The sequence below is a fragment of the Ornithodoros turicata genome, chromosome 1 (assembly GCF_037126465.1).
Source record: "Ornithodoros turicata isolate Travis chromosome 1, ASM3712646v1, whole genome shotgun sequence".
Classification (NCBI taxonomy): domain Eukaryota; kingdom Metazoa; phylum Arthropoda; class Arachnida; order Ixodida; family Argasidae; genus Ornithodoros; species Ornithodoros turicata.
In genome coordinates this window covers 76,290,654-76,307,378 of record NC_088201.1, presented here as the reverse complement: position 1 = coordinate 76,307,378, position 16,725 = coordinate 76,290,654, and the positions used below count along the sequence as shown (strand labels likewise).

The 16,725-nt window shown below is 46.4% G+C and overlaps 2 protein-coding genes across 3 annotated transcripts in view; one reads left to right on the top strand and one right to left on the bottom strand.

Moving 5' to 3' along the window:
• The window catches only part of LOC135378409 (uncharacterized), a 53,962-nt gene that overhangs the window by 19,905 nt on the left and 17,332 nt on the right, over positions 1-16,725 (top strand). The window contains exon 4 of the mRNA XM_064611439.1: positions 1,213-1,304. Within this exon, the coding sequence (XP_064467509.1) occupies positions 1,213-1,230 (18 nt within the window). The 3' untranslated portion in view covers positions 1,231-1,304. The remainder of the gene's footprint in view (positions 1-1,212; positions 1,305-16,725) is intronic.
• The window catches only part of LOC135378410 (uncharacterized), a 69,446-nt gene that overhangs the window by 39,111 nt on the left and 13,610 nt on the right, over positions 1-16,725 (bottom strand). The window contains exon 1 of one of the 2 annotated variants that reach the window (XM_064611441.1): positions 14,913-15,096. The exons of the other annotated variant lie outside the window; for it this stretch is intronic. Within the exon in view, the coding sequence (XP_064467511.1) occupies positions 14,913-15,080 (168 nt within the window). The 5' untranslated portion in view covers positions 15,081-15,096. Of the gene's footprint in view, positions 1-14,912; positions 15,097-16,725 lie in introns of those variants that run through there. 2 annotated transcript variants of the gene reach the window in all.

Sequence of the window (16,725 nt, the reverse complement as noted above, 5' to 3'; positions counted from 1 at the left end):
ACTAGTATCCTGTCTCTCCACATCCGTACACCGCGCAGAACCGCAGTTGCTTCGCGGTGTTAACATGGAATCTAAAACAAAAATCTTTGCCACGCTGCTGGGTGGCAGAGTTGACGGCATTATACTCTGTGACTGACCGACTCCTGTTCACAAATGCAAGTCTGCCCACAAATCTTAAGGCGTCTGTGATTGGCTTAAGCGCGCGCATGACGCCTCCGAGCCGCAGCCTAATGCGCCTTGTACGCACTGATCGTGTTGAGAAACTTCCCGTCGGAGACGACGTTCTTTGAGCGCATTTGCATGCTTTTGAAGCAGTTATGTCCGCTAATGTCTGTGTCAGTTAAATCTGTTATGTTCTTGTCGCCTGAAGCTCCAATTAAGATCTAAGAGAGCACCACGGTACGTATCGTGCATAGCAGAAATGAGAGCCCATATGGATTTCTTTCGGTTTCCATATCGCTAGCGCACCAGGCGACAGTCACACACAACGATAAGCAGACCGCCATGTTTATATCGGTATAGCCAATAGGAAATGCATGAGCACGAAAGTCTGCGTGGTCGTATTTATTTTGTTACACCCAGTGCCTGGTAACCAAAAATTTTTTCGTAGGTTTCTCGGCATAAACTATTCATTGTGTGGAAAATCTGTCCGTCAAGTAGGTATCGCGTCACGCGCGAAAATGTGACTGACATTTTAGAGCATATACCCTGAACTTAATGTCTGAATAATTTAAGTACCCGTGCTAGAACTTAATCTACATGGTAACAGAAAGCACAGAGACAATGCGCGCGCCCACGTACACACACAAGGACAGCTTCCACCTATGTACCACCTATATGCCCCTGTGCATCCGTTTACAATGTGGAATTTCAACGAACACGCCCTTCACCTTTTTGCATTAACGAGTAACTGTTCTGCTTGCTTACACATGCAGCTTTCTCGCTTTCACTAGAACTGTACTCATTTCCAACGCAACATTTTGTTACTTAGGGTATTTCGTACCGTGTGACCTACTTTCTCCTACATGTTACATCTAATGTGTTCTGTGTCACCAAAACCCAGCAGCCAAACAGAGACACACATTCTTATGTGCAATATACGCTCTACGCTTCGAGCTGCTCGCCGCAGTACAAAACAACTAATTTAAAAAGGCAGTGCGATGCTCTGCATGCTGTAATAAACTTGCTAACATTTTGATATGTGCATTGCAGGCACTACGCCACGCATGAGGCTGCGAGGCAGGCGGGGGTCAAAAGACAATGGAAACCACACGGAACAACTCTAGGCAGCAATAGCGGACAAAGTAAGTACGGGACGCACAGGTGCAGTTCAGTGTAACGAAAAGTAGAGTTAATATTATTTATTTCAATTAGGAATAGAACGTTACAAACATGAGCTGCAGGATGCATGCATACATGAAACAGTCGGGCAAACAGGAACGATACAGCTAATTTGCGATTCTCCGAATATCCGACTGCTTCTTAACTGACTCACAGTCCAACAATGCATAAACACCAATAATAATCTTGACTAAGTGTCACTGCTAAATCACTCTTAGATTTAGATGTTCACGCCAAAAAACAAACAAACAAACAAAAAACACGAAAGTATGCATGCTCGATGAATACGTGCAGACACACGCCTTCTATTTCGAGAAGTAATCGTGAAAATTATAGAATGGAGGAGTATTTACGCTTCATTTCGGTGTGCCAGTAAGAATTTCATCCTTGATTGAGCGTTGGGAGGTAATACTAGTATCTCGTCGGTCAGTCTCCCTTCTCATGCAGGGATAAAATTCTGAAGTTCAAAAGTATTTCATCATTCATCGTCAAGGGTGCAGCGTCATACTGACCAGTAATGAAAACGTACGACAAAAAGTCTCATTTTTATACTTCTGTAAAATCCTTGGTATATATAGAAAATATTTTCTTGTTTCTTCTTGTGTTAGAGCTGGTTTCGGCTCATCTACGTAGCAAAATTCTGGAATTTATATCTCAATGTGCGTTCGCTTCTCAGGGTGTTTAATAAGAACGATGGATTTGAATAATGCCTGGCTCAAATTAGGCTATGCTTTATACTATCTCGCATTTCGAAGAACACACCTAATTGATAGGACAATTAATGAATTTGAGCTAATTAGTCGTCCAGTAGTTGCATACGGTTTCCTACAGTATGACCCCCTGGCCGTATAACCCACCTGCGAAAACGAAATATAAGTGCCGTTACAGTGACTACTGGATCCCCATAACTGAATGTCTAAGTATTAACATAATCCACATAATCCGCGGCATTCTGACTGTGTATGCCCAATTCGGAGGCGCCGGTTATAGCGTCATACTACAGTGAATGCCAGGACACACAGGCATAGGGGGAATGACGCAGTGGCGAACCTTGCAGATTCGTCGTCATCGAAACATCTAGGGCCATGCTCCAAGGCATGATGTGAAATACCTGTTGAGCTGTCTGACACATTCTATGTTTAGAGAGCAATGACTACAAGGCGGGTATCACTCCTCGCTGCTATCTAGCACGCCCGGAGCTTACATTCAGCGTTCCGTCCGTTTTACCTGGAGCTATTCAGACGCCTTTGGACAGGTTCCGTTTCAACATCTCGTGCTGGCGCCAGTGCCTCCATAACGTTGGGAGGGCTGATTCAGCAAATTATTCACTACGTACAACCCTGGAAAGCATTGAGCCCATCCTCTGCACTGTTTCGGGCATGCATATCAAAGGATCGCTAGAATCTGCTCTAGACCGATTGGGCACGGTGTTTGGCTGAGTATCTGGTCACCAGACGGATGCTGCTTTGTCAGCACTTGTGACTTTTATATGCAGAGTTGTCGATCGGAGACGGTTCACTGGGATCGTGTTTCACCGTGCGCTATATGATGACTGCTTGTTCGGCCGTGTGTTTGCTCGTGTTATTATCGCCTCCACGGAAGGCGAAAGTGTGTGTGGAGAAGGATGAGAGGGTGTTTTTGAAGGGGAGGGGCTTCATCTATTAGAGCAGCCGAATGCGTCGGGTGATGAATTGAATTTATCCTCTCTTTTTCCTACATCTAGGCAACTCCATCAACGCTAAGGTGCAGGATTCTAAGCGACAGGAGAGGAACTATAAACGTAACGATAAAAAATAATAAAGTAACGGACATACACAAGACATTAACCATTTAACTAACTGAGAAAGTACATTTTAAGATGAACAAATTATTCATTCAACGAAGGGGGAAATAAGCTAATATCAAATTGACTAATCTAATAATATGACAACGTAAGCAAACTAACTGACAAACATAAACTTTTCGAACAGAAAATCACTTATATTTACCACTTGATATGCTTGCTCTAAGTCATGAATGCATTTGGTCTGTGTATTTGCGGCATCAATAATGCTTTCTGTCAACACCACCTTTAAAAAAAAAAAATACACAGGACACGAGACCCCACGACCTCTACTACTATAGGTATGACGACCTGGTGCAGAGACAAACATAATCGCTAGAGCTTTATCGCATATTTCATTGTGGACATCTGACAAGGGTCTAAGAGCTGTGATATAACTACAAGCCCAATCTGTAAGAAAGCAAGGTTAAAAATGTGCTCGACCCACATTCTGTTATCTCTGCATATTCCATTTGCACACCACTTCCTGTAGATGGCCACAAGCTTGATTACATGGTTCCTACAGACATGGATGACAAATCGGCGACAATGGCATTCACTTCTAAATGTGGAATATCTCGAGTGCCCGACTGGTCAAGGATGCTGTGTGTGTAACCGAAGAATATAATATAGAAATAGGATGTGATGTGCAGTCGCCAAACGTCGGTGACATGTGCAAAGCCACTTTCGATGCTGTAGAAAGCAAGGTTAAAATGCGCTCGACCCACATTCTGTTATCTTTGCATGTTCCATTTGCACACCACTTTCTGTTGATGGTCACAAGCTTGATTACATGGTTCCTACAGACATGGATGACAAATCGACGACAATGGCACTCATTTCAAAATGTGGGATATCTCGGTGCCCGACTGGTCAAGGATGCTGTGTGTGTAACCGAAGAATATAACATAGAAACAGGATGAGATGTGCGGTCACCAAACGTCAGTGACATGTGCAAAGCCACTTTCGATGCTGACAGGTCAACGGCGAGCATGCCACAAACAGAATCGTACACCTCAAATACAACCCCTGCGGGAAACTCTTGACCCTGTAGGAAAATGAATGCCTCTTGGTTTCAGGGACAGGTCCCTGCGCATAGGAAATAGAGAGTTTTAGCAGACCGTTGATAACGTGGCTTGCGTCGAACCGTATCAACCGGAACCAATCAGTGGGTAAGATTCTGAGTCACGCACCACTGCGATTGGTTCCGATAGGCACGACAACTTTATCAACGGTATGCTAAAACTCACTAGTGTTTAGGCGCGTCACACGAGGAAAGAGGAAGGGATACTCATGGTAAAACGATCAGATTAGATTAGATCAGAAGTAGAAAGAAAAACATGGAAATGGTGAACTGATAGATGCCCATTTAGATAACAGGCATTAGGATGGAAACTTTAAGGTGCCACTCAATGTCATGTCCCTTTCCGTTTTGTGTTCGCCTACGCATTGCCGTGGGTCTAGCATTGCCAACACTGCAGAAGCTGGGCCACCTGCACGGTGCCAGTATGATGAAACTAAACTGTCAGTCGTCATAAAATGGAAGTTGTTTTGCCCTCTAGTGTTGTTTTCAGGGCTATGTCCTAAGAAAGTTCAAAGCACATGCCTCCCCTCATAGCCGAGACGCCTACGCGAAATTGGGGAAGAGGCCGCATTCGCGGATATCCGCTGAAAACTAAGCAGCAGAACGCAGAAGAACAAGCTACATTTGCAGCATTGTTACTTACATTAATAAAAATATGAAAAAACGGTTTTGCATGGAGCATCGGGAGGAGTAGTAAACTGTTTCTATCGCGTGATGCGTGTGCGGCCCAGGACGCATATTTTCCCCAGGCCGTTAGTCGTGACGTTGTCCACCTCTGTGAGGCTGACAACGCCGAGCCCTTTCATCGCCACCACCACCATCGTCTGACATTCCGTGGGGAAAGTTGCACTGCGTCGTTGCTTGCGAACAGTTTTGAATCTGCGCGGATATGCGTAGAAAACGGCGCGGGTTACGGTACGCCCAGATATCCGCATTTTACCCACAAATAAACATTGTTGTCTCTACCGACGTCTCCTATGGGGAGTCATATAACTGAGAGTAGTAGTAGTACATAATATTTTCCTCATGCTGATTTTTTCTCTACAAGTGCAGTGACAGCCGAATGCGCCGATATACTAAATAAACGCGCAAAGCGCATACATGTATTTCAATTAGTGCTGATAGGGTCGCGGATCTAACGGCGAATTCGGATGGTCATTTCATGGCAGCACTGCCTACGTTCGGAAACTGCTAGGTCGGCCGCCCGCGCTGGATCACATGACCGTTTGCCACCTGAACATGAGTGCGAGGAATCTAGCGGTTTTAGCTGCTTGGATAACGGTAGTGGCACTGCACTATCTCGTCTTCGGGTTTCGTCGTACGCCAACCCACGCGAACTTGAACGCACGGGCCAATGCGGGCCGTCGCTACCCTCGCAGTGCGGATGTGACGACACCGGTTATAGTTCTTTTTAAGTTTTGAGAGAGAGGTCAGTCAATATTTGGCTTGCTACCCTTAAAAAAAATTTAACCCGGACAAAAAAAAATTCACACACACAATCATAGACACAGGGAAACGAAGATGCGCGGAAGCACACGTGTCACAGGTCCCGCAGGTCTGCGGCCTTGAGGAATTGTAGCAGGTAGCCTGCCGCCTTGCGGCATTCGTCGTCTCTAGACCATGCACCCACAATCTTTGCAATCGTAAGGGCCAGTTCTCACTTGGCGACGCCCGACTCGGCGTCGTGAGCGGGCGGCGGACATAGACGCGCATTTCCGGAGTCGGGAGAGGAGAGACGTCGAGCCAAAAAAACTGTCATGCCGACCTTCTTTCACGACGTCGGCGAGAGCTGCCGAGAACGACAGCTGGCGACCAATTAGGTGACACAGAAAGGCCACGCCTCCTGATTTTTCGTCTGCTTTGGACGAGGGAGACGGAATGCCACTGTGGTGGAAACCCAAGCAGCACAATGTACTGAAAGTCGAGTGCAATAGGGGTGGACGGTATGTGTCTTATCAATGTTCTTTAGTTTCACGAATGTGTTCAAGGTCTTCCGTCTACCCGTCCACCCCTATTGCACCCGACTTTCAGTACATTATGCTGCCTGGGAACATGACAATCGTGCGCGCTGACGGGGCGGCGGAAATGCGCCTCTACTTCCGCCGCCGCTCACGACGCCGCGTCGGGCGTCGCCAAGTGAGAACTGGCCCCAAGTGGCCGGCTGTCCAGTGTGGAGAGACGCTTTTCGAGGATCTTTCTGTCGTTCTCATATTTCGTGCAGTGAAGTAGTAGTTGGATGTCGTCTTCGCTTGTGTGGGATTATGTGTGCTTATAGTTGGGCAACCCGCTGCCCGGTTGTATCGAGGCAGGGCGAAAAAGTGCTAGCTTGCAAATTCCTGGCGCTCGGAAAGCGCCACGCGAACATGCGAGATGTGGGAAAACTGGCGAGAACAGGCGGGATCTGACAAAAAAGGCTACCACGAAATGACCACCCGAATTCGCCATTACACACGCAGGTACCGCGCGCAAGCGGATAGTGTCGATCTTATCAGCCACTATCTTAAGCCTTTAGACAGCTCCACCCGATGTGCGGGATATTGGCCCGTGCTTTTGGAAACGACGTTGAATAGATAACGTCTTGGTCGCGTGTGCCAAGTTCTATTGCGCATTTTTCTGGGACAGTTGCATCAAATACTGTAAGTGTAAATCCCTAGGCAGTAATTTACTTCGCTTATCGCTGGAGATCGTCAAGTGCACCGCGCACGATGTTTACTCTCCTGTTTGATGCAATTACGCGTAATAGAGACAGTCGTCAACAGCCGTATAATGTTTCGTAACTTTGGATCACGTATTTAGCAAACACATGTCCTCGAGCATGAGTCTGCGTCTCAGTGCCAAATATATCAACACCTTCGTCTACCTTAACGATGTCATGTCACATTTATTAAAATGACCCTCGAAACGAGGATATGAGCACTCACCCATATGTTATGCTACGTTCCCAACGAGCGGATCTTTTTTTTTTTCTTTTTTCAGCAAGAGCTGGAAAGCGACTCCAGGACGAGGACTCGCTACCTCTGGCTATCACTTTCCGACATCGCGTCCAATGCCTCTGTTTCCAAACATGTACTTGCGACTGTAGGAACAGTTCAAGGATAGCCCTAGGACGAGAGCCACCGATATTTCGAACAGAGACTGTTCCGACCCAGAAAGAAGAACTGTCCCTGTTCGAAATATGGGCGGCTCTCGTCCTCCCTTAGAAGGGACGCGACAGGTCATCCCAAGTTATCCCAGATAACCGTAAAAGACGGTTCTTTGCACCGATGTGAACCTGCATTGAAAGTTTCACAGCGAAAAGGGTAATAGAAGCGGAGAAAATGGGCACCACGAATACCGAAACTCCATGCAGTGGTGATATCACAGCACTCGCCGCCGCAAGAGTCACTAAATAGAGAGCAGAGTAGCGATACTGAGCCACGCCGGCGAGCGAGCCCGCCATCTTGAGTCAGGCGCGGCTGCGTCGCCTAGCAATGGGACGCCAATCTCCCCCTTCTCCGGTGGAGAACAACGCGCAGTCGAGCCAGCTCGCAACCCAGGAAACCGCACACTAAACTTTTTTACACCCTTTTTGGTGTCAGTTAGGTGCGTCATATCGCACACCCTTTTGAGTGTAGGAGCTACTCCCAACAAGGTGGGTGTAATGAAATACACCCACCTCTCAGGGTGTATTTCACAACACATTCAAACTTTTACACTTAAAAGGGTGTGATTACCTACCCACCCACATTACCTACCCACCCACATTACCTCTGAAAGGGTGTAACACCTACTTAGCGGGTGTGCGGCTTGATGGTTTTCACTGGTAATTGGACGATACTCTGATGGTATAATTTTTGGTGTAAATCAACACCATTAAGCAATGGCGTAACGTGTGCAGCCTTGTTTCCATATTGAGTGTATCTTGCATATCAGCCAAAGTAAATACATAGCACGAACATGCAATGCATTGTGTTCTCCCAATATAGCAATTCCAAACTGGTGCCATATTGGGCCAATATACGGTCTGATATACGGACAATGTTGTACACGGTTAAAGTAAGTGATAAATTTGGAACATCATATAAATGGCATAACGAACCAAAAGTTCACTTAGAAAGGCATTTCCTTTCCAAGAGAAAACAGATACTATATACATTGCCTGCTTTGCGGGCGTCCACAAATTCGATAGCCCTGCTCGCATTCCAGTCAAAACGAAGGGTGAGGTGTCTAAGTTTCATTTGATTATATATACACAAAAACACTGAAGTGAGGAATTGCTTGGTGTACCACCTCACCATCAAGATAACGTTTGTGTTTCTTACTGGCTTTTGTATAGGGGAAAATTGAGACTCAGTGCACACGTCACTCATATTCCACGACAATGTTAAACATCTTACAATAAGGCAAAACACCCTTAAACCATTGCACCCTTATTACACCCTTACTATACCCTTAACACACCACCCAATTCACACCCATCTATGAGAGGATCAGCCTCGAGGGAGTGTAATATGAGTGTGATCTGGGTGTATATTGCAAAATATACCCCTCTTACACTAACATAGGTGTAAAAAAAATTAGTGTGCGCGGTTTTGCATGGAGGTGACTCAACATGGACGGCGAGTTCTTGGAAGGAGAAACCACGTGACACGTTCAGTGCAATCGCCCACAGCGAACGGTGGTTCCGGCGCGGAAGAGGAATGCGATACTCTGTACCCTATTTAGTGACTCTATAGCCACCGCCAGTGAGGCAGCGCACGAGAAGTCACGTGTTTACGACTGCCAATGGGAATGGAGGCAACTCTGAGCGCTCTGACGTGTGCGCTTTGCTCGGGAGTGAGTTCGAGGACTTGTATCCCGCTAACTACGACACGTAGGAGCCCAAGCAGCAAAATGTAGTGAAAGTCGGGTGCAATAGGGGAGGTCGGGTAGGTGAATGGCCTTGAACAGACTCATGAAACTAAGGGACATCGATAAGACACATACCGTCCACCCCTATTGCACTCGACTTTCAGTACATTGTGCTGCTTGGGAGAATAGTATTTTTTTCCTCAATATTCTGACGTGCACTACAATGCGTCCACGATGTAATGAACCACATCTATACAAGTGTCCCAACCCCTGGATTCTTTTACCTTTCTCTGAGTAGAAACGATGTTACATATCGACGAAAATACTGTACAACGCAGAACATCACCCATGAACAGCAACAACAATTTTATTTCGAAGATGAGGAATGAGGAGTTTCATCGCCAGGGGTGATACTCTACCCGAACGTTACGATAGTCTACCCTATTATCAATGTTATATTACTCTAGCCAACAGTTACGATATAAAAGTTAAACAACGCATGCCCAACGAATGCATGCTGGTGACAAAATTCTTCATTCTCACGATACACTAGAATTATTGCAGCTTCATTTTTTTAAATAGATATAGGTGAAGAGGGTTGTGGCCCATATTCGCTTAACAACAACAACAACTTTATTTCGAGATGACGAAAGGGGTTTGGGAAATGAATGAATGGGAAGTTTCATCGCCATGGGCTGTACTCTACCTTTTTTTTTCTTTTTTGCTATTTGGGTGTAGAAATTCAGTATTGCTGCTGTTTGCATAAAAAATGCGTGTGCACCTGTATATCTGCACGGTGTCTGCGGGTAGTGCGAGTAACACTCACATTGCACGCAGTCGTTGCGGATGACACATCTGCGGGTATGAGGCCAGGTACGAAGTTTGTTTCCCGCGTCCCTTCTAAAGTTACGGTAAAATGAATGCGCAGAGGCTATTAATTGGCTCTATACATAAAATAGAGTAATTGACTGCTGATCACTTTCGAATAATATAGCAAGCAGAAAGCTGTCAGCTGTGTCTGGGGTCCATCTTTCATTTCATTTTCTTCTTTCTTACTTTTTGGCTTCTCACCTCTTTTCCTTGCGTACAGGATGCAGTCATTGCGGAAAGATTAAGACGCCATGGCGCGCCGTCTGCTTCACTTATCTATTATATACCTGGGCCTTCTCACCCCATCCGCGTTATCGGTGCTCCAACGTAATACAAAGGATGCAACTCCTATCTAGCTCAGTGATGCACATTACACAACTTTATCAACTGACGTCTTACATGAATTTGTTCTCTCTCTCGTAATACTTGCTGACGCGTGCAAATAGCGTTTTCATGAGGCGACAGTGCTCACATATGTAATGTATTGTATACATACCATCATAACATTGAAGAAGAAGAAACGTGATTGAAAAACCAATTCTTCGAGGTGGAGAAAGGGTTAACCGTTCAATTCACTTGCCTGTCCACACCTAAATTGGGGTATATTCCTTATCTCGTTTCTTGTTTGATATGTTCAAGGAGATTGCGGGGATAGTAAGGATTAGTTTCACAGATACATGTTTCGGGATGCGTGCAGACACCGAATTTTCAGAGCGCCACTTGCACCTACGAAAACCAACTGCACTTGTAGCCAAGTTTAAGTGTGAGCCCGTTCAGCAATTGACAACGTTCTCGATTTCGTCGCTGAAGTTCAACAAGCAAAGGCTGAAGGCAACCTCACCGGTGCAGGTTTTCTCGACGTAGAGAAAGCTTATGACAACGTGTTGCACAGCGCCGTCGTCGCGACGCTACAAGAGGCGGAAATAGGAGGTTGCACCGTCTCATGGATCCAGGACTTTCTAGCTAACCGACGTATCTTCATGCGCACAACGGAAGGTGACACCGCTTTCCATCCCGTCCGTCGTGGTGCCCCACACGCAGGGAAGTGTATTGAGCCCTCTCCTCTTTAATGTTATAATGGCTTCGCTTCCCGCCCAGCTTCGTGATCATACCCGCATCACTTTGTACGCAGACGACATCTGCATATGGACCTCTGCCACTCGTCGAGACACCGTCCAACGCCGGTTACAATACGCTTTGGATTCTATTGTAGAATACCTTGCCGACCGAGGCTTATCGGTCTCTCCTGCTAAGACCGTTGCCATAGCTTTCACCCGACGCTCATTCCAAAGGTATCCATTGTTCGTCAGTGGGACACCGCTGGACTTTGTGCCTCATTGCAAGTACCTTGGCATGACATTAGACAGAGGTATGACGTTGTCCCGGCACGTGAAAACAATAGCCACCAAGACCAGTGGTTTTGTAAATGCTCTACGTTGCATTGCTGGATCGTCGTGGGCCCCTTCATGCGCTGACCTCCGTCACGTGCGCACAGCGTTGATTCTGGGCACATTGCGGTACAGCCTGCCTATTCTACACGGCCTCAGCATATCCGGAGAGCGTGAGCTTCTCAATATTCAGGCCCGAATCCTCCGCGGCTGTTTAGGAGTTCCTAGAACGACAGAGACCTATTCTGTCCTGGCAGAGGCACGCGAAACACCAGCAGGCGTCCTACGAGACGTGGAAACACTCCGGATATATGCGCGTTACCTCACACAGCATCCTTACCATCATCTTCGGCTCATTGATATTGACTGTCCGGACTCTAGCATTGATATTGCTGTTGACCGCCTGAAAGTGCACCTCCCCACCACACCATCAGTGCTTTCCTATGCCCCGCCAATGTGGACTCTTCGCAGGCCTCCTGTATGTGACCACATTCCTGGTCTTCTGAAGAAAAACTCTGTACCTCCCGTTATTGCTCACCAATTTACACTGGAGCACCTTAACTCAGCGTACTCTCAACGACTCCCTGTGTACACTGATGGATCAGTGTCTCAAGCCGGGTCCACTGCTGCCTTTTATATGTCACATGAAAACCTTGAAGTGGCGCACAAGCTTCTCTACGAAACGTCAACTACTGAGTCTGAGCTCTTCGCCATACTAACCGCGTTGAACCACGTAGCGGTACCACCGCCATGCGCTTGGGTTGTGTTCACGAACAGTAAGGTGGCGCTAGAAGGTCTAGCAAATTATTGTTCCAGAACACTCGGCGGCCTAGACACCATGATAGTCGCAATATACAACAGACGTCTATCCTTTGGTCATAGCCTGTGTTTCCAATGGGTAACCAGTCACACCGGCCTGCACGGAAACACCCGCGCAGACGCCTTAGCACGTCGGGCACATGGGGACGGCACCTCCAATAACTGTCTACTACCACTTTCAGCCTCATCGTGTCGGTTACAGACACAGCGACTCCGTTGTAACGGCACTCGGCAGTTTCAAGAGGACGCTGTTCGACTGAACGACCATCTCCGGTCTATCGACCCGTCGATGGATTTCGTTGCCACACACCACTGCTCGCGTCAAGAAGCGTCCATTCTACACCGCGACTACGCCATAATGCCGCCAGGACACCTCTACTTCTCTGTAAAATGGGTCTTCTCCAGTCGCCCAAATGCCCCACTTGCGCTGTTGAAGCTGATGTTCCACACATTCTTCTCGACTGTCACAGATTCAACACCCCTCGAGCCAAGCTGAGACGATGCCTACTCGAGCTGCGGTGCACGGACTTTTCCCTGGCCACTCTGCTCGGTCCATTACGAGATCACACACAGCGGTCTGTGACCAAAGCAGTCCTGACTTTCTTGAGAGATTCAGGTCTTATGAACAGCCTGTGCACTCAGTCGTGCAATCTCATTCTTCTGTGCCCCACCCTCACCCTCATGCGTTCCTTTTAAAGTCATCTGTGATCCATCTCATCATTCTTTCACCGTTTGGTAGTCATCTTTTTTGTTGTAATCTTTGTCTTTAATCTACCTCATCCTTATTCCATCATTTGTTAGTTTATCCTTTATTTCCTAATTCATATTCTTTTTATGTATTTCTTATTTCTTAATTTTCTTTCTCTCTTTATTTCTTATTCCTTCCTATTTCTTTCTTTCTTTAATTCTTTTCATTTCTTTTTATTTATTTCTTATTTCTTAATTTTATTTATTTATTTATTTATTGATTGATTTATGGAATAGCAAGCCGACGTCCCGTTTGGCTGACCTTTCCTCCCTTTTTTTTTCTTTCCTTTTCGTCTAATAAATATACCCCCCCCCCCTCGTTCAGCCTCTGATCTGTTGACATTCATAGGGCTTGGCAACATTTTGTTGCAACAACTAAAATTGCGAAGGATAAGCTGAGCCCTGAGCTCTCGTATTATGAATCATCTTCGATATTTTTCGTGACACCGTGGAGGGTGAGATTGAGTGGTAGCGTATCCACCTACTTACCCGAAGTTTGCGATATGAAACCCAGCCGAGCTCTCTAGGAACGTGGTGGCAGGGTACAAGATCCTCAGACACGCCGTCTTCCGCGAGGGACGCTAAATACGGTGTGCCGTGTGCTGATTGCGGAGCATGTTAAAGGGAGACTTCGCAAAGATTCAAAACAAAACAAAAATTGGTGAGCATCATACCGAACACGAGACACCCCCTCGATACCGAATACAACATTGGCATTCATTTTCAGCAGGCAATCAATTCGTACATGATGACAATAGCAAACCGAAACTGAAATGCGAAGAGCAGAAAGCAGAGTTCCATGCTATACCGTGACGTCACCCAGCATTGTCGTAAAGTTCGCCAGAAAGAAGGAAAGAGAATTCGTTTTGTAAGTTTCTAACTATATGAATGTACAGATCCCGACAGAAGTTTACGGAACACCAGAGCGACGTATTTCTCGATCTCAGCGACACCCTAGCGGCGAACTGGAGTGGGCACACTTACTAAGAGGTGCGTCGAGTACCCGGTCACCTGTTTGTAAGTCTATCTGCTCCTGTTTGCAGCAACCGTGTCGCTCAGATGACTCCACTCCAGTGTTCCGTAAACTTTTGTCGGGACCTGTACCTACTGAACGCTCTGTTGATATCTTTACAGTGTTCTAACCACTGGCGGTTTTGTACTCATATCAATATATACAAAATAAGCCATCAAGTAGAGTGGAGTGTTGTAAAACAACTCAGTAAAGATTTTGTCGCACCGCGAAAGTGTTTTGTTGTTTTGTCGCTGATGATTTGGCATAATTTATGGCGCTCTGGCCACGCTCTTAAAACAAAACAAAGCAGAACACCGCATATCACGCCCTTTGCTAAACACCATCGCAAATGACATTGTTCTGCCTCCCGGTTGGTTAAAAACGGGAGGCGTATGCCTTTTTGTGACACTTATGTTAAAGATAAAAGTAGGATGCAAGCGAGCTAAAAAATTTTCTCGATTGTGTAGGATACGAAGAGTCAGTCATTGCTTTATACGCTGATGTGTAGTTATAATCCCGTATTACGTGTAGCAGATAACGTTTGCCTACATTTGAGGGACTGAACGCAGAGACAAAGAGAAGTGGATAGGACGAAAGTCATACTCGAGTCATTCTCAGACCCCTTCATGCCTCGTCCCGTCCACCTTCAATTCCTCGAGCTCGATGAAACTTAACCTTCTACAGAGATACTCAAGATCGTTTCTATTTTAATACTTTGTTCATGCATCGCATATTATAAGTTGGGAAACATCGTTCGCTATGCCAACAGCTTTTCACCACTTGCCTCGTCCTATAGCGTGAAAGCGATGCTGTATATATTGGCGCAACGCTCGGACCTGCTCACAAATAATATAAAAGGACAGAAACTTCGTGTTCTCACCGAAATTGAAGACAAATGTTGCAATGCCGACACACTTGTAAAGGGGTAATTGTCAACTTTTTTTTAACCTCGAACACAGATTAGCAAACGAAAGTACGAACGACCGATGGGCGACTCACCGCTAGTTCCGAAGGGCTACTGATCCTCTCCGCGCGCTGAAGCCTGATGTCGCACTGACGTGAATGCTCATATGAATGTCGACGCACAAACTGCCCGTGTTGGTGTGTTGATCCCGCCTCACGGTCAATAGCAGCAACAACAATAACACCGGTAACCCCGGCAGACATACCCGCGTTCGCAAGAGTGCCGGTAATGAGGGAGATGCCGTTTGCCTTGAGACGTCTCCGAAGGTGTCGTAAAGCGCTTATCTAGCACGATCCAACTTTTACGATGCGGTCGTTCACCAGTGTCACGCGCTTTCTCCGTGGCGTGCTCTGCGGTAGTAACAAGTGGACGCTGGTTAATGTAAACAAACCTGCTGCCTTTCAACGCGAAAGGGTTAACGGACAAAGCCAACTATTGCACCACAGATGCGCTGCAGCCTCTTAACGATAATAAAAAAGTACCTCCTTTAAGCTGTCGTTAACCGAAATACATAATGCGTTTTAGTGCTTTGTACACTATCGCTTTTGCGTACGCAAGGGATAGCGTGGGGGTTCTGCGCAATCCGCGAAGCTCTCTTTATGTACCACCAACGCTATGCCTCACGTACGCAAAGGCGATAGCGTACCATGTACTAAAATTCTCTAATGTCTGCCGTGTATGAGGAAAGGCCATAACAGAGCTGATCCATCTGATATCACCTACAGAAGGACGCGGCCCTGTACAAGGCAGCTAGATCAAAAACCGTTACAAATCGCCAGTGTGCTCCGAGAAAGTAGCCAAACGTATCCAATTTATCTTGTGCGAAGCCAATGTTACATCCTGTGGTGTGCAGGCATGAGGACACGTGGACGCGGCCGAGGACGATAGCAATGTAGGGGGAGGTAAACATTGCTTCCAGCACCGTGTGTCGGAGATTTCTAGTGCACGTTGAAGTACTCCAGGTGGTCTAAATTATCTGCAGTCCTACCCACGTGCAGCATGTAGCCACACAAGTGTGGGCGAACTTACCATGCGTGTCAATCTACGCTCAATTAAGGCTAATTTTTTCATGGATGCCGAAGTGCTATTTTTACTAGAACGTGCGTGAAACACAGGGATGAATGAGTTATTAAACGTTGGGTCGGGTCGTTAAAGTATATTACATATTGAGAAATAATGACAGGACCCTAGGGGTGCACATGTCGATATGCTCTAGCTTCCACGCGAAACATGATTTGAAAATGAAACATATCTAGCTAGCTGAGTGACCACCTGCAAACCACGAAGAGCTGATGATAACTTGCATAATAATTCCTGGCTTTCCGTCTGAAGACCACAATAAGAACTCTGGCCAGGTGAGGCAGGGAATGATCGTCACCATGCAGAATTCCAGAAGCGATTACAACAACAACAGATATATTCTGATGATGAAGTGGGGAGGTTTTCCACTCTAGGAGTGGAACGCTACCCCATAGCTAGGGGATCTAATATGAGTGGTGACAATGATGAGTGGTGACAATGATGAGTGATGACGATGATGAGTGATGACGATGAGAGATGACGGGAATTATCGGAGCGGAGATGGCGATCCTGATCGTGATGGTGGGAATGTCCGAGAGCGCTGTTCAGAAGCGATTACATTTTCAATATGACAGTCGTATTTCAATTGTTCGTGTTCTTAGGCAACTTGAGGCTCGTGTTGTCTTCGTCTGTAGTGTGCTTCAGCCTCAGAACAGTTACTCTCCATCGTGTTCAACAATTACACTCACTACGTCATTTCTACGCGGGTGACGCCGATATACACCATTTGAAGGAGTACAGAGAGCCATCCGAAATATTTTCAGTTTA